The following is a 19165-nucleotide window of genomic DNA, read 5'->3' as shown; positions in this document are numbered from 1 at the left end:
TTCAAACCTAATACAACTTATTTATCATCTGACGATTTCTCTTAATTTTACAGTTCTTATAAAAACTAGCAACGTTGTCTCAGATTTGTCTTCCTCTCCAAGTAAACACCTCAAAATCTGACCAGCACAATAAGGCAGCCAATTATTTTGTATTCACATGCTAAAGTCTGATTATACATCATTTGATTTTCTTATGAGTAAAGATATTTACAGTAAACCTGTCACAGTTAATAAATTTGAAGATTATTTCTACCACTATTTCTCTTTTTTTTAATTCTTAAGTGGTTTTTACTTTTACACAACTCTTTTTCTCCAGTTATCATCAGTTAAAACTCTGTGAGAATATATTCATCGTAATTTTTTGTAAACAGTCCCTCAGGAAATAAGTGTGTACCTGCATTAACTGTCATATGCATCACTCTGTGCTGAGTCAAATATATTTTAATTAAAATGTAATCCTTATGGTTGGAGTGATTTTAACAATTTAAATACTAAATGAACTTATTGCCATATCTTTTGCAATATGCAGAGAATATGTAGATGTTTTTTTTACTTCCCAAGGTTTCTTAGCAGCTTTTTGATTTGTTGCTGAGCAAGAGCAACACTTCTTTTAATCCAATTTCAGTGAATCAGAAGGACTTGGCAAATCAAAAAAAAAAACATTTTATAATCCACTATTCAGGAAAATCATTGCATTTCTGAAATGATCACATAAATTTAAATCAGACACACTAAGAGTTTTAAAGGTCTTTTATTACCGGAGTGTGTACAGAGCTTTTGTTTTTCTTTGTACTAGATCTTTAGAAAGCTTTTTATATATATATGTATATATTTTCTTTTGTTATAAGAAAGTCAATCTTTTTTAAAAGTCCAAATAAAGAAGAGCAGTCAGATTCACCAATCCACATGTCCTTCTTTTCCAATTCAAATCCAACCCAAATCGGCCAATGAGGAGGTCTGATTCTGTGCAGAAAGGATGGCTGCCAATCCACGGTGTGGTCTGAGGGCGCCACCTGCTGGTGGATGACTGCAGGAGCAAACCAAAAGAAGCAGCAGAAAGCCTCCATTTCCAGCAACGATGAGAACATTACATGCATGGGTAAAAAAAAAAAAGACTAAAACACAAAACAATCTTTTTTTCTTCTTCCAAATCCTTTGCCATTTAGAATCACTGTGAAAATTAAAACAGAAAAGTACAAACTCCAAGTTACGGTCCAATATTTTACCAGTACCATTTCACAAATACTCCATTTATATAAACATCTATTTAGAACACACAACAGAAACCACCGATGCCCTGCAAAAAACCTCAGATATCCAGTCCCAGCCCATACATAGGTGTATTTGTGGTACAAACACCACAAAAAAAAGAAATCTTTTCAAATGTTTGTGGGTATCTGAGCTCTCTGCAGTGCACCCAAACAATGTTGTGCCTCTAAGAACAAAGGCAAAACACACAACACAAATATTCATTCTACTGTTCTGTTTTCAATCACCTAAACAAAGTATTTTCTTCCCGCTTTACCTTTTAATAACACATTACAACAGGTGTAATAGAATTGTTGCCAAAAGAAAATCGCATGATTATTTTCTACGTGATGTTGAGTTTAACAGAAAGAGACCAGATTTTTTTTCTTCCCTGTACGTATTTTAACCCGTATTTATCAGACTTCTCTAAAAAAGTCTTGTAATTGAGGTGCAGCTATAAATGAAAACGCGTTGAACCAACTGGTATATGTTTTTGAAGACCCCATAATGAACAGCACACGTCTACATTAAAACACCAGATCAGACAGAAAGGAAGAAGACAAAGAAATGCAAAAAAACAAGTTCCCGGCCTTTAAAATCTTCTCTTTTCTTCATATTAAACAATTCACCAGTAAACACCTTCATCTCTCCTGTCAGGGATGAAAAATAGAAATTAAAAAAAGGCTGAGGATAAGGAGGGGGAGAAGAGAATACTCCATGCTTTAGCTGGTCTCCAGCTTGGCCATTTCCTGCACATAGATGCCGATGCTCTCGCTGTCGAACAACACGAAGTAGACGGTCTTGATGGTGGAAGACATGGTGGCCACAAAGTAGCTGGAGATGGCCTTCAGGATCAGTTGGGCCGCCGTCTGCTTTGGGAAGCCGTTCCTGACCAAACAGTCAAAACACACGATTGTTTTGATGTGATGTTTGCACTTAGATTCATTGCATTTATAAACTTCAGCTTCATTTCTTCTTCAGAGAAAGCCTTAGTTGTATTGACGGGTGACCTGGAGGGGTTTTTGGGTCGTCTGGGCCCGTGGAGGGTCGTAGAGAGAAGCCGATGCATCGTAAGGGGAGCGCCGGTCTGTTTCACGCTACTTTCACACCAGGCATGGGATTAAATGTGCTAAAAGCGTTTTCTTGAACCCGCGTTTAGCACATGGTGTTCACGCTTCTTCTTTTTTTTCACTGGTAACTAGCGCATGTTCGTCGCCTACAGTTGGAGTTAGTTTGTTCCGGACCAAGTCCCAAACCTTGCGTTTGGTCTGTACTCAGACTGCCATCAAGCGGACCATCCTGTTCAGGACCAAAGCAAACAAACCACATGACTAAAGATCTCTACAGTCATTGGCCAGGAACTACGAGAGGCCGATCAAAACAACAAGAGAAAGACAGATGTGCTCCGCTAACAAAACTTTATATTTCGATTACCAGTTATGAACGTTGAGAACAAAACTTTTTACTTGTTACTTTGGTACAGTGGAGGCGTGGTGCAAGGCGGTGACTGTCAAGGAGACGTGCCGTGTGCGCTTTCACTCAGAGGATGCTAGCAACTGCAGTGATGAGAAGACGTCCGGTATGAAGGTACGATAAGGGTTTATGACACATAGATGTTTGGGAAAACAGTGAGAAGTGAGAGAGAAGCAATGTGGATGATGTTAAAAATTGTTTTGATGAGCCTGAATCCATCTGATCACATTTCAATGAGTTGCTGTGTCTCGTCGGTGAGGTTTAATGGCATTGTTTTAAGAGGATTCTGTAATGGAAATACAAGGTAGATATTTGAGTGACGTCACAGTAGCGCCGCCGGCGTGCTGCGAAACGAGACCCAGAAAAGCATGTAATAGCATTTTCAGCTGTGTTAAAATAAACGTTCAAACAAGTAAGGAGTTGGAGCTTTTTTTCTGTAATTGTTGCTTTACATTTGTCTGAGGCTCATTGGTACTCTGTTTACGTCGGCTACGGTGGCCGTTTTGGTTCAGTTTGTTCCGCTACGAGAACAGATTGTATTCAGAGTGAGGAATCACAGAGTGAACCAAAGCTCAGTCTGATTGGAAACGAACCGAGACCACCTCGAAAGACGGGTCAGAAAGTGATTTCTGGTCCCGGACCAGCGACCGTAAAGTGCTTTGGACCATGAAGCTAGAAAAGAACCATATAATTAGACACTATATCTGAGTAAACGCTAAAGCTTTGAAATTTCGGGAACTTTCTCTACCTTCCACTACCGATGGAGGGAAAAGCCACAGACTTCAGCTTCTTTTCATCCGCCAGAGCCAGGCAGTTCTTCACCGTCTTCTCCAGCATCTCCTCACACTTATCGGAGCCCCAGCCAGGACTGTTGCAGTGGATGACGTATTTAGCAGGAAGTCCAAAGCCAGCAGTTAAAGTAGCTGAAGACACAAAAGGAAAAGTTCAGCGGCTACAGATGTGACATGCTGCTTGGGTAAATGCTGGACAGACATGACGGCATCATCACCACCACCGTACAATATGAACAATCTAAAAGGAACACAATAAATAAAACTGGAGTAACATCAGCTCAGTTGATCCCATCTCTGAAGATTTCTGCCCAGTCTGTTCTTACTTTGGCAAACCAAAACATCTTCTGTTCCTTCTCACCAGCACCGCTTCTGTTCCAAAGAAACCAGAGTCCAACACCAGACCACACACTGTGTCACCTGTAGGTGACTCCAGGATCTGGATTACCAAGTCCATGAACCTCTAAAAACCACAACTGTCAAGTTTCTCCTGGTAATTACTAATCTGCCAGCAGGTTAGTTTGTGCATCTAAAGAGTCTCATGGATTCTCTGTACGTCCAACACTCATGGCTTAAAGCTCAACTTCTAACCAGAGGAAGAAACATTTGTGGAGAAGGTCACTAAAGGTCAAGAAACCTCAGTTCTTCTGAGTTTGCAGGAAGATGCTGGATATCTTCTGGAGATCTGTGGTTAATTATAGCTTCAGCTTTCTTTACAACAACCCATCCTAAAAATGGAGGGAGAAAGCTGCTTCTGTTCCAAAAGATAAACAGGCAACCGCAAAAAAATGGTTTTTTAAAACACACTTGAAGTAAAAAATTACAGTCAAAGTCCTCCTTAACTTTTGTTTTCTTTGTCGTAATTCTAGACTTAACCTCCATCCATTAATAAAGGATTTGCACAGAAAAATTCTTGATCTGGAAAAGTCATTTAATTATGATTACGCTTTTTTTATTTTGGCCAAATCAAAAAAAGGTGTGTTGTTTTCAAGGACAGTTTCTGTAGAGCGGCAGTAGTTCATTTTGAGAGTCATTTATTTACACGCTCTCCTGCTAGCTTATCCAGTTTATCCAACAAAGCTGTGTCACTGAACTCCAGGAAGGGCCTTTAAAAATTCAACAGAAGGTTCAAAACCTCCTGGATATTTTCCATTGCGTTTTACAGTTCAGGCTAATTAGGACAAAGATCAGAGAAGCTTGTTTCCAGTTAGATAAAGAAAGATAAAATAACCTGAAAGTGCTAAATGAACATTTACATTTTCTGAAATTGGTCTTTGAAGGAATATGGAGCAGAAAGAGGTTTCTCAGAGGTGAGAAAAGACAAACAAGAGCAGTCTGTTCTGTGGAGTTCAGCTTTCCATCCACCCAGCAGCTGTAAAGAGTCGGCGCAGCCAAAGCTAATGACTGCTGGGAGAAAGCTGGCAGTGAGTTTACAGGCAGAGCTGAGGAGGAGCTGATTTCCAGCTGGAGCATGAAGGATAAAGAAACTCCACAGAGCTCAGCCATTCCTACTGCGTGTGGTCTGCTCCTCATCATCATCATGGCTTGCAGAAAGCCCGTAAAGCTCAATTTGTGTCATCTTTTGGTTGGAAGAGTCTGTGATGGTGTCCGTGCATGATCAGCTATTGTGTTTGTTTTTGTTGACCAGAGGAAACCACAACATCCGTACAAAAATCAGCGGCTAAACTATGTTCTAGCTCACATGTGCCAAACTCAAGGCCCGCCCGCGAGAGCGTAAAAGGTTTTCAGTTCTTAATGTCTCTTAATGAGTTATTCAACATTAAGGAGTAGTTACATTTATTTTTCATTACAATTTTTTTACATCTATAAGTTATATCTGGCCCTTTGAGGACAACCCCTATGCTGATGTGGCCCTCAGTGAAAATGAGTTGGACACTCCTGTTCTAGCTTCTCCATGCGTGTTAAGAATGCCAAGTCTTTTTTTATCCTTCAACATCAAACAACTGAGGTTAAAAAATGGTCCTTACATCTAAAATAAGCTTAAAATAACTAAAATTTGCTATTAAAATATATATATCTATATATAGATATATATCTCTATATATCTATATATAGATAAATGTAGACTCTTCTATGTTTTCAAAAAAAAGTGAAATGAGTCAAATTGATTTTCTTTAAAGAAATTTCAACTGAACATATTTTAAATATGAAAGAAAAAACACTGAATTTTTGTATTTTGACAGTTTGGAAAACTATGTGAGGACTGGAGATGGAAGATATATTTTAAAGATCTTACAGTCATCTTCTGGTCATGGCTGATCCAGATCCCAGCATCTCCTCAAAGCCCTGCTGTGTGATGTTCAGACGGCTCCAAAGTACCACCATAAAACCGCGCCTGTGCTTAAAGTGCCAGAACTGAAGGTCTTTGATGACGTTTATGACAAAATGAGTTCAGTATTTCTGTTGTCTTTTAAGAAAGACGACGTCTGTCCTTGAGTGCAGAACCTGCCTTTCATGTCCAACAGAACTTAACTTAGCTTGGGGCAAACTCATTTTAAATCTAGAGTTTAAAGAACAATCTATAAAGGCATCATGTCGGAAAGACAAAGCAAAGAAACATAAACTCCTGCAATAGATTGGAAAGAGAAATCCTTTCAGCTTGGAAGGAATTCAGCTGTTATAAAAGCAAAACTGGAAACTGTAACAATTCTTGACTCAACAGTTTCAGTCGCCTAAAAACAATTTCTTTAATGTATTTGGATTTTGTTTTGCAGGAAGGAAGCATGCCAATTATTTTATGCTTGAAACGACTCTTTCTGTATACGAAGTGTTTTGCAGGATTTTTGGCTCACACCGTCAGGGGTCGTACTGGTTTTTCTTTCTTAGCCATGTCATCATTATTGTAATTATTGACCACCTCTCTCTTCTGAGCTCATCTGCTGTTTGGCTACTGACTTACCATATTTAATGGACCATAAAGCAAACTCAAAACCCTTTAATAATCTCAAAAATCAAAAGTGCACTTTATGTGTGAATTCTGAACGTGTACTACCTCAAACCTCCTTTTCTGTGGTGCACTGGGCTCAAAAATCTGCTTCAGTACGACTTTGATAAACTACAAAGTTGCATCGCTTGATAGATTGTAGGAGCATTATGGGTACTGTAGTCAGAAGCCTAGTGGAGCAAAATGTACTGTGCTTTAACATAATGAAATATTGAGATATTGTTTTACAATCAAACAATATTATCGTAACTAAAACTAGAAAAGTAGCATTTCCTGCGTTTGATTGCGTAATTGCTGAAGGTGAATGCTTTTAATTCCTTATTCGCATAACTTTTAGCAGAAAAAGATGAAGTTTATTAAAAGGAAAAAGGGTGAATAAATTGCTGAAGCTTTTTGGAGCTATAAGTGTAAAGTTGCAGAAGAGCATTTAGAAAGCAAAGCTGTTAATTTAGTTTAACTGCAGAAAAACCACATGTGGAATAAAAACGATAAATTGCAGAAGTAAGCAAAATTGTCCATAAATATCAGAAAAAAGAATACTGAAAGTGGAAATGCAAGGAAGTGCCTAAATTGCTTAGGGATTTGAATGTTTCTCAAGAAACCTTGTAAAATTGTAGTTAAATGAGTTAGATGCCAAACTAGCTAACAAAATCTCATTAGATGCCAAATTAAACAAATGAGCTAGCATACTGCTGAAATATTAGCTAAATTAGCTTTAGATGGAGTGAAGTATGCAGAGGATACACACAGACAAAAAACATTCGAAAGAAAACAGAAGAAAATTAGTTTGATTGCATTAAGCAATCAAACTAATTTGACTTATCTGCAAAGGATTTTTATTGCAAATAAAAGAGACAAACATGAATAGAACAGTTCACTTTAAAAACTTCCCAACAATTTCTTAGACTAATCGAATGCATCTTGGCCTCCCTGGGGGGAATTCTTCCCCTACGGTTTCTCCCTACCCCTCCAATTGTAGGGGCATTTGGAGGGGTAGGGTTGTCCGAAATAGTTTTTTGAAGGGCTAACCCGTGCAGCGGAGGGATGCCGAACCCTTGGCTGCAAGGGTTTTCTGCATCGCACTGTGCCGCGGAAGAGAAGCACTTTTCTTCACGTTTTTTTGACGTCTCTGATTTACTTGTGCACTTACCACCAGCCACCTCCAGAGGGCCGTTTTTCTTCTTCAGCTCTTGCACGGCGTCTGTGAACTCCTTCCCTCCCTTCTTCTCCAGAGCAGAGCCTGTGGGAGAAGAAACAACGTGAACTCATCACAACACGGCAGACACAACCGCAGAGCAACAGGCAGGGGCTGACGGTCATGCAGACGAGAGCAGGCAGACGCTGCGGCAGGCAGACGGGCGGACAGACAAGCTGTCAATCATCTCCCACAAACATTTCCCCTTATTTAAGAGAATCTGTGAGATCAAAAGACTCAAAACTGACATTTAAATGAATTTGTTTCAGTTTATGAAGGGTTAGAGAAAGTTTTGTAATTAACAGAAAATCTTGTTTTTTTTAATTAAACTGGTAAACAAGGAAATTTGTTTTTAATATACAGAGAAGCAAATGTGACTTTTTCTGATCGCTCACAAGTTATTTCACATTGGGATGTATTGAAGAGGAAGAAATGCTTTTCAACTTGACTAAAATCAGAGTTGTTTTTTTGTCTACTAATTGTAATATTTAAATAGATTTTAAAAAACAAGCTAAATATCAACTCTATCAAAATCTCTATTTTGAACCAAATTATTTTGTTGTGTTCGTCAAGTTCTATCACTGACCAACCCAAGACTTTTATGCTAAGCTTCAAGGGAAATGTACCACATGTCAGTGTGGTTGAACAAACCCAGCAGCAGCAGAATGACAAAGAATCTAAATTAAAATCTGTAGATTTAAAAATCGCTATATAACCTCTCTCTGCTTTGTGTGGCTTCATTTTCTGATGTGAAAAACGCACAAACATGAAGATGCTCCTTCAGATGCTACATGTTTAACGCACAAGAGCGACACAGGAAAAGCGTGGGTGTTGTCTGAAGCTCAAGTGTTTGAAAATGAACTTGCATGAGACTTGAAACTTAGCAAGATCCTCAGTAAACCAGAGTCTAATGGACCGGAATCCCTGAGCAGTTCAAATGGAGGAATTGGATTAGGATTTAAACTGCAGTTCAAAGGCTTTTCTAACACACCAAGACTCAGTTAAAACACACAAAAAAACATCAAACTGACCAGATTCTTAGAATTTACCTGTTCAACAAAAACTACAAACACTAAAGCAGAGACGGTCCTGTTTGGACATTTGGAAATGGAGTTTTCCAAATAAGACCTTTATTCCTCTGGCTGAATATTTTCTTAAATGTATCTCCATGTCTTTTCCACAGGCTGTGATAGTTACATCACTGAACAGTCTTAGCATGGGGTCAAACAGGACTAAGCATTAAATGTATTGCAGAGAATGAAAACATGCATGGAAGAGCATGCACAGGTTGTTGTGCTGTAGCCACATGATTTCAGTCCTTAAAAGAAAAAAATGTTTTTAATTCATATTTTTCTCTGACATTTTAAATCCAGGTTGTTTAAGTGCATATCAGGCGTGAGAATATGTGCAGGTACAACGTCTCCGCTAGTTTTACTGGCTAACGGCCAGTAAGTTCTCAGACTTGACATACATAATAAAACAGCCCTCCAGCATGTTTCAAGTCTCAGCAACTCCATTTTCTCAGGAGATGTCGTCCATCGCTTCTGCACCAACGTTTGAACAGAGTTTGCAGTGCTAGCTTTAGCTTTAGCTTCAACTCCTTTCACAAATCCCTGGTCGTAAGCGAGTGAAGTGCTGCTGCTGTGGCGTTTGTCCGCAGACGGCAGCACCGACTCTGTGGCTGCGCAGACGAGGAGCAGACAGGCAGCTGCAGTCTCCACGGTGTCGGTGGTTCTTTACCTACTTCACCACCTGTGTGGAGGGAGGAGTTGGTCGGGTGAATGACAGCATCGCTCTCCACGATGGAGATGTCGGCTTGGACAACTTGCAACTACAGGCGACAACGACAAACAACAGGCAACAACATGGTGGTAAAACACAGTGAATGACCAGGAGCACCACATGAGAAAGTATGAGGAAGAGCAGAAGGGGAGGAAGAGTGGCTAAGAAGATCACAGAAGACAAGGATGAGGCAATGGAAGGTGGAGTTTTAGGAATTAGGAAGCAAGACAGGTGGAATTTCCTCTTTAAAACATTTCCTTTTTCTTTTCTAGAAAAATCAATGTGACAGCTGTCGTCCTGCTTCCTAAACCTAATGATTCGGTTCCAGGTGACAGATCCATCCACCAGGCTGCCCTCAGTGACTAACATCCAGTTTACACTCATCCATCTTCATCATTTGGATAAAAACTCTGGCATCGCAGCCGTTGGGCAGCCAGCTGTAAGGATGAAAACCTGAAAAGAACCGCCGCAGGTCTGCACACAAGAGGAAGCGAGCTGCTTCCAACGGCTTTCAGGAGATCCTTGAAAGTTCTTTTCCTCTCAGAGGAACAAGACTTCTTTTCCTTTTTTATTGATTAGTTGCTTTCTGCTCTTCATCTCAGACAAGACAAAGAGAGTTCAGCTGTTTTATGTCGGATGAAACCAAATAGTCTCATTTCTCTTCACACTGTCAGGATTTTTCTTGTCATTAGAAGAGGCGAGCGATCAAATTCATTTATTTAGCAAAAGAAGGAGTAATGCTTAATGACTTGATACGTCTCTCGTTTTACTTGTAACTGAAAAATGAAAGCCAGAATTTCTCCACTTAAACATCTTGTTTGCGGGGAGTTGGATGCTCTATAGAACCTGACGTGTTCTTACTCATTTAGGAGGAACTGCTGCATGGATGACAAAGGTCAGGGTAAAAACACATCAGCAGCCGCATGGCAGAAAGGATTTCTAGGGACATTTTAACTCGTGGATTAGAAAAAAAATTAAGCATAAATGTATATTGAGTCTACTTGTATATTTTAATTAGATTTCCTGATTTCCAAAACAAACCTTGAAACCTTTTTTTTTTTTTTTCTGCATAAGCACACAGTCATTTGCTTTAGAGCTATAGTGTCTAATTTCAAATTCTGTTGACCAACTTTAATAGAAACTGTCTAAATGGGGGGGCCATGCCACCGTGGGAAAAAACACGAACCCCTGCAGGTCGCTCTACTACAGGAGGTGATGTTCAGCTACAACCTTCAAGGATTTCACATGTCAAAGCCCGCTGAGGCCGGGGGGCGGGTTGAGGGCTTGGGGAGCTCACCTAGGTCGTCTTTAAGCTCAAGTTCAGCATTGGTGGGGTTGATGACCCCCTCCACGTCAAAGCCAGCTAAGTTACTGACCTCGCTGTGGATAAGGTTGAGCTGTAAAAGGGGGAAGGAGGAGCAGGCATGCAGAAGAGGGAATGGAGCAAAGAAGGAAGAGGTGAGGAAGCAGAGCCATTAAAACCGGATTCTCTGTAGATTAGAGGGATACCTTTAGCTTCTGGATCAATCTTGGAGCAATAGTTGAAATTCAAAGCGGTGTGGTTGAAAAACGTATTACCTACTTCAGGTCAGACATAAAATAATAAACATTTTTCATAGTATAATAAAATCTAAATATAAAGTTACAAACAGACCAGGCTTTCTTAGCCCACAGTGTTCACACTGGACAAACAGGGAGGGGATTCTTCTTCTTTTCTTTTTTTAGTGTTTACTAGTGCGTGAACAGTTGGGAGAGGCTTGGTGCGAAATGTCAAAGCGGTCCAAATCTGGTGGATCTTGCTCCAGGATTTTTTCTTACTTTCAATTCTTGTCTGATTTATGAAAGACATGGGCGGCAGTGGCTCAGGCGGTTGAGCAGGGCGTCCAATGGTCAAGGGTCAGCAGTGCGAACCCCGCTCCCCCCAGTCAACTGTCCTTGTGTCCTTGGGCAAGACACTTCAATTGCCTCCAGAGTAGCTCCACTGGTGGTTGAATGTGCATGAATGTCCCGGTGATGGTCAGAGGGGCTGTAGGCATGAACTGGCAGTCTGTCAGTCTGCCCCAGGACAGCTGAGGCTGCATCAGTAGTTACCATCAGCAAGTATGAATGAAAAATGGACACACTGGAAGATAAATCCAATCCATTATTATTGTTATGAATCCAGCTGCACACAAACCACAAATGTCCATGATCAATTTTCAAATGTTGGCACTTCCGTTATTTAAAGGGGACGTCATCCATACGCCTCTACCAAATCCGAGTCTCCGATTGGTCAAAGTTAGATCTAGTTTGTTTTGTGCGCTAGTCGTGGAAACTTGCATGGCGAGGCGTGAACGTGATAGTTTTGTAACGCAGAAGCAGGAAAAGGTATCCCTCTAAAATATGATGTCAGTGAGCATCTCACTGTTTAAAATTCATCACAGAGAATTCAGAATTCACCAGCTAGAATCACTCTGGCCTTAAGAGAGGCGCTAAAGTGCAGAGAACTGAAAACAAGAAGAAGTGAAGATAGAAAACAGCATGAAACTGAAAAGGTTTTCTGGGAGGAAGCTCCCAAAAGAGTTCCCTAAAATAACTTAGAGTGACATCAGTGGTTCTTCTATGATCTTTGTTAGTAAGAGAGTAATTACTGATCAGACTGTGACGCATTCGCTGCTGCAGAAACATTCAAACAATGAGCGAGTTTTCTGTTAAACACGTCCAGCTCTGCTGATGCCACTAAATGTAGCCAAATCGCTTTTAGGTCATGTGAATACACTCAGCAATCAAAGTATTTGTTTGGCATTTTGTGCAGCTTCTGTTGCTGCATTTATCACGTTTTTAAATCGGTTTTCTGATGCAGAAAACAGTCCACAGCATCTTTAAGTATCACATGCTGCATTTGATTCATCTCACAGACAAAAGTAAATGTCCAGGCATGGCCTGTAAAATGACATGGCTCAGTTAAACTCCATACTATTTATTTAACAGATTCAAATTCTGCTTAAGAGCTTCAGCAGGACTGAAAGAGAGAACTCACTCAGGTCGTAACCATCACAGATACAGACTTCAAAAATGTACAACTTAAGACAAAATTACAATTTTTGGACAGTATCTCACAAAAACGAAGAATAAATGTTCAAATCGTCTGCTAGAACTGTTTTCTAATTAGTAGTGTGGACATTAGATTGGTTAACTGTGTCAAATACAGTCTTCCTTGGTGACATGGTGGTCCACTTTTTGCAGTCTCACCAATTTGTCTTCAGATTTGTCATCATTTTACGGCTGATTCAGAGAAGCTTCTGCTGATGCATCATCAGAGAAGAGAACTGACCTTCTGGCCCAGGAAAAGGCTCTTGGTTGAAAGCACGGTGAAGTTGTCAGCTGGAGATCCCTCTGTGGTGCTGTCTGCTGACGCTGTCTTGCTCACCTCGCCCTGTCTCTGGAAAAACAAAAAAAACGGACATTATTCAGCTGTGGGCACTTCAGCAATACTCTAGTGTTTAAAAAACAAGCTAGCTGTGCCATCCTCATCTTAGAATCGGATAGTGGGCTTATGGAGGAGCTGGAGAGGAGTGCAGAGGGGCGACAGGATTCAAACCCCAAGCTCTGGTTGATTTTAGGAGTGTTTACATCCTGATGAACAACAACAGATAATTGGTTTTGGCTCAACAACAGACTCAGCCAGAAATGCAAAACAGATGCTGTTTACAAAACAGCAGAGGCCGCTCAGGCCTTTAGTGGTTATGGCGAGTTTGTGCAGATCTCTAACAAGTGTGTAGAAGCAGCACAATGGACAACATTAGACATTCTCTGTAGAAAGGACTGAGAGCCCTACTGTCACTGAATGATCAGTTAAGCTCAAGATGATGTCAACCAAGAAAAAAGACGTCTCAAGAACCTGACGGGTTAACGCTCATGGGTTTTGTTCTTAACTGTTAACATAAATTAGTGTTTTAGTTCTGGATTATTTACATGTAGTGAATACTAATTAAGAGTTAAACTCACCCACAGATGTTCATTCATAGCAAACGGCTCCTGATTTTTGTAGAACTTCCTAAAATGAACCCAGAGTCTGTCCGTTACCAAGGAAACCCACCTTAGCCTTGCCTCCAGCCTTTTTCCTGCTCATTTTCTTAGCTGCCGGTTTCTTGGCCGTCTTGAGCTTCTTCTCAGGCGCAGGTGAGACCGGAGTCTCCAGTTTGCCCTTAGCTCCTCTCTTCTTAGCCAGCAGCTCTGGGTGGATGTTAGGCAGGACTCCGCCTGCTGCAATGGTGACACCTTTGAGCAACTGAGACAAAACACAAGGTTTAGAGTTGTGTAGGGCCGTGTCGAGGACAGAGAGTCCACCTTAAGTTTGAGTTGTGAGAACCAACCATGTTGAGCTCCTCGTCGTTGGCAATGGCCAGCAGGATGTGTCGAGGAGTTACGCGACCCTTTTTGTTGTCTCTGGCTGCGTTACCAGCCAGCTCCAGGATCTCAGCTGCAGAAAAACAACAATAAATCATCAGTTCAGCTCTCTGAATATAAAATATCTTAAATACAAGTTTAGTTTTCCTCAAAATGCAAGAAAGTTAAAGGAAATGTCAGAACATGAGGTGAACTCTGAACACACATGCATTAGTTTCTCTAACAAAGCTCTTTATGGTGTCTCCATGTACACATATCCAAATGCTAGGAGGACTTTAACACAGACTTAACACAATTCTCCACCATGAGCTGCACCAACTCTCCTTTACTTTTTTTAAGTTGTCCAACAGCTGAGCAAACAGGTGAGAGCTGAAGGCCTCTAGTGTTGGACATATTTTACTGTTACAACATGAAATTATCAATCTTTTGGCACACAAGGTGTATATTTAAATAAACTCCTTTTGTAATTTAGACTTAACTTTATTTATATTAATTATATTTGTAACTTTGTAACCCACCCCCCAACACCCACACGGTATAGCAGATAGAGGAAAACCACCCGCCGGGCAATCGTGTCTGCCACCCAGGCCAGGGCACAGCAAGAGCCACAGGGGCCCCCAAAGCCAGAGAGCAGGGAGGCATGGGGGCACAGAGTGCAGCTCCCTTTGATTCTTAATCAAAGAGGTAACTAGGTCATTGTCATTGTTTTTAAACCTTTTAGTAATTATAGATTTAAGTTACTTGTATTCCAAGAAGTTATTTATTCCCTGTTTTTTTGTAGTTCCCGGGGTGCATCAACTCTTCTTTGAGCATCAAGTATTTGGCATTTGTGACCAGCTTCTAGAGTTATGTATGCACCATGTACGATTTCTTACTGCTGCCTCCAAAATGTGCATCAGCAGTTTGTGGGAAACTCATCAGCTGAGTCCTGCAGCGCGTTTCTCCTGAGCCCTGCTGTTCTGATCCAGTGGAGCACCATTGTTTGCATTTTCATTAAGAAACAAAAAAAAATTTCTAACAAAAAAAACAAAGCACAAGTGCACGACCTTCTCTTAGTCCAGTTTTGCATTTTGAAGTGATTGAAGGAGAGTTTCCTTTCTCCAAAAAAGGAGGCAACATTTCTCTGAGATCTAAATGTATCACCTGTACTCTAGTTCAGTGTTTTTCAACCAGTGTGCCGCGGCACACTAGTGTGCCGTGGGAGATGGTCAAGTGTGCCGTGGAAAATTGCCCTCATAACTGTTCTAAAAACATTTCCCATCTCCAGGATTTCAGCTCTCTGTTCATCCAAACAGGCCCTGATAAAACACTGAGGAGTTAGGAATATAAAAGATCGTAAAATACTTTTTCTTTGCGTTTATTTTATTTTATTAAAGACATTTTGATAAGAATGACCGTGCCGCGATTCAGCTGCAACTCCGGCTGTATTTTGGAAAAGTCCCGTCCCTTTAACTGTCTCCACCAATCATTCTTGAAGGCTTAATCACATGTCATCAGTCTGACCAATCAGAAGTGGTTAAAGTCTTCACTTCCTTGTCCCGATTTAGCTCGTAAAGTCGCTCAGTTCTAACAAAAATAGCAGCTAAAGCTCGTCTTCTGCGCTGTTGCTTCCCACAGAATCCGGTATCAGACCGTGGAACAAGTGAACAAAACAATGAAGCTCCGAAAACCGATCTCCGGCCGTTTTATGCACTACATCTCCCATGATGCATTGGGTTGTGAGAGTGATAGCGCATACGGAGATCTGTTGTTAAACGTCTTGAAACCAACGAACACGCATCAAACTATTTTTAAATCTTCTAACTTAACTTTTATTGAATCTTTTAGAAAAAAAAAGCTGCAGTTTCCAGCTTTTTCTGCAAGAATTATCTCAAAAATGCATGTGAGATTGTGGAGGGGCTGTAGATCAATACATACTATGAGTTTCTCCTTCTTTTTTTTTAAATTTTTGGATGCTGGTGTGCCGCGGGATTTTTTTTTAAGGTTAAAGTGTGCCGTGGCTCAGAAAAGGTTGAAAAACACTGGACTAGTTTAAGTCCAGGAGGTCACACAGATGCATAAAAATTGAATTAAAAACATTTATGAGGTTTTTTTTTTTATATAAAGCAAATGATTATTGTATCCAGAATAAAATAAAGTGTATCTCCTCACTAAAGCAGGGTGTCCACAGATTTACAGGGATTTTTTAGACCTTTTTAAGAACACTTAAATATTTGAAAACACAACGGTCGCAGCTTTAGATTTGTCCGCAGATCATCTGTTGCTTAACGTCACATGACCACTGGCTACGGTGGCCGTTTGGTTCAGTTGTTCTGCTTAGACTGAGGAATCTCAGAGCCCACCGGAGCGATTGGAAACAAACTGAGACCACCTCCAAGGATGGGTTCGAGAGCGGTTCCTGGTCCTGGACCCGGGTCCGCTTTGGATGTATTCAGACTGAAGATTTGTTTTGGATTACCGGGGGAAATGAACTCTGGTTCACTAAAAGTGCCCAGTCTGTAAACTCCCTTAAATGACTGCAAACTTGTGACACACTTACAATTATTCCAAATGATGACAATTCTAAATATTTATCTGATTCATCCAGAAACTGTGTCAGGAGCACAAAATGAACCTCTATTTATGCTAAACTCAGAAGTTGTTTTTCTTCTCTCTCCATGGAATCAGGTTTTTTTTTAAAGAGTTTTTCCCAGAAGGAGGGTCTAAGGGCAGGGATGCCCAATTCAGTCTAGTCTGTCTGGTAAGCAGCTATAACTGATTTTATGTTTTGTACGATTATTGAAGCCCGTTGAGACAACTGTGTTGTAATAAAACTGAATGGAATTTCTGTGATCTGTTATCCCCCAAAGAATCCCTCACCTGTAAGGTACTCCAGGACAGCTGCCAGGTAAACGGGCGCTCCGACTCCAATGCGATATTTGGGCAGTCCCCTCTTGATGTAGCGCAACATGCGCCCCACAGGAAAAATGACCCCGGCCTTGACAGACCGAGACGTCTTGGTGGACTTCTTCTTTCCTCCTCGGCTGGACATGGTGCTGAGACTGCTCTAAGAGGTGTCAGGGTCTGCAGGAAAACATGCAGATCCTGACATCATGAAGAGGACCACAACACGCTAACATATGAAGTACAACTTTAGTCCACACATCTTCATGACTGAGAAGGAGCAGTGGGAAAAACGCAGACCCTCTATTAAAGCTTAAAGGGAAACAAAGGAAATAGATAATCCTAAAGCAGTAACGACACATAACATGTTGCTAAAACTTTTTCTTGAATAAATTAGTTCAGCTTCCCCGTCCCCGTGAACCTGAAATGCAAATCACATCAACAAATCATTTAACGCAAAAACAATGAAGATCCCAATGACCATTAAAAAAGCAAAACTGGTATTAAACCCCATTATATTTTAAAAATCAAACCACAATTCCAGAAACCAAAATGTAATTCAAAAATGAAACAAAAAAAGAAACAAAATAAAAGGAAAATTTTCGGAAAACAAAAGTAATCGAAACAAAAAAGGAAACTGGTAAAGGCATTATGGGAGACCACTGATTGGACCATGACGTTTGTTTACCTTTATTGGCGATATTGTCCAAACAGTGACGTCCAAAATACCTACATTTTCTGGTCATATTCATTCATCGTTAATTCAACCATCTTCTAAACCCGTTTTGCCCCGTTCAGGGTCCCGGGGCCTATCCTGGCCACTCGTGGGTGAAGGCAGGGGGCATCCTGGACAGGTCCCCAGTCCGTGGCAAAGTCACAATCACACCCATGAGCACTTAAAATAACTAATTAACTTATGAAGCATGTTTTTGGACGGTGGAGGGAAGCCAGAGTCCCCAGAGAAAACCCACGCGTGCACAGGGAGAACATGCACACTCCACACAGAAAGGTCCCCCATTCTGTTACAGGCCCCCCAGCCGGGACTTGAACTAGTGGCCTTCTTGCTGTGAGGCAGGGCTAACCACTGCACCTTTTGTTATTCTGTTTCAATTCATTTTCAATTCTTTTTTAATTTTGGTTTATGGAATTCGTTGTTTTTGTTTAAAACGTAATGTTTTTTTGTCTTTGTTTTACTTTATTTTACACAGTGATCTTTAATGTTTTTGTATTTTGAGTGATTTGTACTTCAGGGCCACCGTACCTCTCCTTTTCTCTACACAGATGTTCCTGTGATTTTGTCCGTTTCTTGTCTTGTTTGTCCTACGACTAAGTCTGATTCTGTTAATGAAGGTTTAGAGTTTTCCAGTCACCCATTACTCACTAAGCACAGATCTCTGCTGCAGTCACCTTATAGGCTATAATAAAAACAAAACATTCTGCTTTAGTGGAATTATAAAAGAGCTGACATGCAAAAACATTTCAGGTCTGAATTTCATTATGTCAGTTGAAGATCATGTTGTTTGGTTTAATGTCTAATAATATTTCCCCCCAAAATAAGTGTATCCGCACAAATGATTAATTCATGAGCTCAGGAATAATTAATGATCCATATGTGAACCCAAACTCGTTCATAAAGAGTATTTTTTGAATATAAGGACATGTCTGTTATTGTTCAATCAGCAGTTCCACAGCAAACGCCAATTAGCTGTGGTCAGTGCTCATCACTGCCTCACGGGCCACACTTTCCCCGCCGCCGTGGTGGACACAAGCGCCACACCACATCAAACGCGGTGTCAGCCGTGATCCCAGGGGTCTTATTAACCGGATAAAGGCCCGCTCGTTCCCGGTGGTTTTAAATATCTGCGGTATTTCTTAGCTCCAGTCAGGTGGAGGTGGGGTTTTTTTTTTATCGCCGCGGCGGGCATCCCTGTTTTTACGACATTACGATTTCCGTCAGTTGATTCCCGGCGCGCGCGCTCAAACCTATCTTTCTTGTGACGAGGTGAACGGCAGAATTAACGACTCGGAATTGTCACCGGAAGATTTTGTTGGTGCTGTCGGTGTGTTTTCACGCAGCCAGCCCCGGCGGCGGCAGCAGCTGCTGCCCGCTCCTCGTTCCCTCCCCTTCCTGCCTGCCTGTCAGCTCCAGTAACCGTCTCCGCTCTCGGCCTCCATGTCACAGAAAGGCACGAAATGGCAACGTTAACGATTCCGCTCGCCACACCGGTCTGAACTCGACCCACGACAACGGCTAATGTCAGACCGCAAACGGAGCCGTTACTCACGCAAAAACCGGCGGAGCCGCAAAGCCAAACTGCTCCCGTCCTTCGGTAACGAGCCTGGGCAGTGTCCTGGACTCCCACAATCCACAGCGTGGAGCGAGCCCGCGCTGCCCGTGGAGCGCTGAGTGAGAGCAAAGAGCAAAGCTGCTGAATCGGA

At 41.2% G+C, this 19165-nt stretch overlaps 1 protein-coding gene across 4 annotated transcripts; it reads right to left on the bottom strand.

The window, feature by feature from the left end:
- Positions 1–732: 732 nt before the first annotated feature.
- Positions 733–19165, bottom strand: LOC101170450 (core histone macro-H2A.1). 4 transcript variants are annotated; one of them, XM_004076048.3, is made up of 9 exons: positions 19012–19165; positions 16703–16906; positions 13810–13916; positions 13533–13724; positions 12768–12875; positions 10752–10851; positions 7628–7717; positions 3470–3644; positions 733–2136 (listed from the first exon to the last, which is right to left on the bottom strand). In XM_004076048.3, exons 2-9 carry the CDS (start codon positions 16872–16874, stop codon positions 1971–1973), a joined length of 1110 nt encoding a protein of 369 aa, XP_004076096.1. In that variant the 5' UTR covers positions 16875–16906; positions 19012–19165; the 3' UTR covers positions 733–1970. The 4 variants fall into 4 exon arrangements, with proteins under 4 accessions (XP_004076096.1, XP_011481424.1, XP_020564309.1 ...); XM_011483122.2 differs by lacking the exon at positions 10752–10851 and adding an exon at positions 9413–9503; XM_020708650.2 differs by lacking the exon at positions 19012–19165 and adding an exon at positions 18763–18984.

This window comes from Oryzias latipes, chromosome 14 (genome assembly GCF_002234675.1).
Source record: "Oryzias latipes chromosome 14, ASM223467v1".
Lineage (NCBI taxonomy): Eukaryota > Metazoa > Chordata > Actinopteri > Beloniformes > Adrianichthyidae > Oryzias > Oryzias latipes.
The sequence above is the reverse complement of the archived record's forward strand: the minus strand, read 5'-3'. Positions and strand labels throughout refer to the sequence as shown.

Bases quoted from the DNA above. Each gene is read 5' to 3' on its own strand.
- LOC101170450 (XM_004076048.3), bottom strand. From the start codon at position 16,874: ATGTCCAGCCGAGGAGGAAAGAAGAAGTCCACCAAGACGTCTCGGTCT. The intron at 13,725-13,809 runs GTTGGTTCTCAC...GTTTTGTCTCAG, and splicing joins ACGACGAGGAGCTCAACATG to TTGCTCAAAGGTGTCACCAT. The intron at 3,645-7,627 runs GTAAGTGCACAA...TTGTGTCTTCAG, and splicing joins CCCTCTGGAGGTGGCTGGTG to CTACTTTAACTGCTGGCTTT.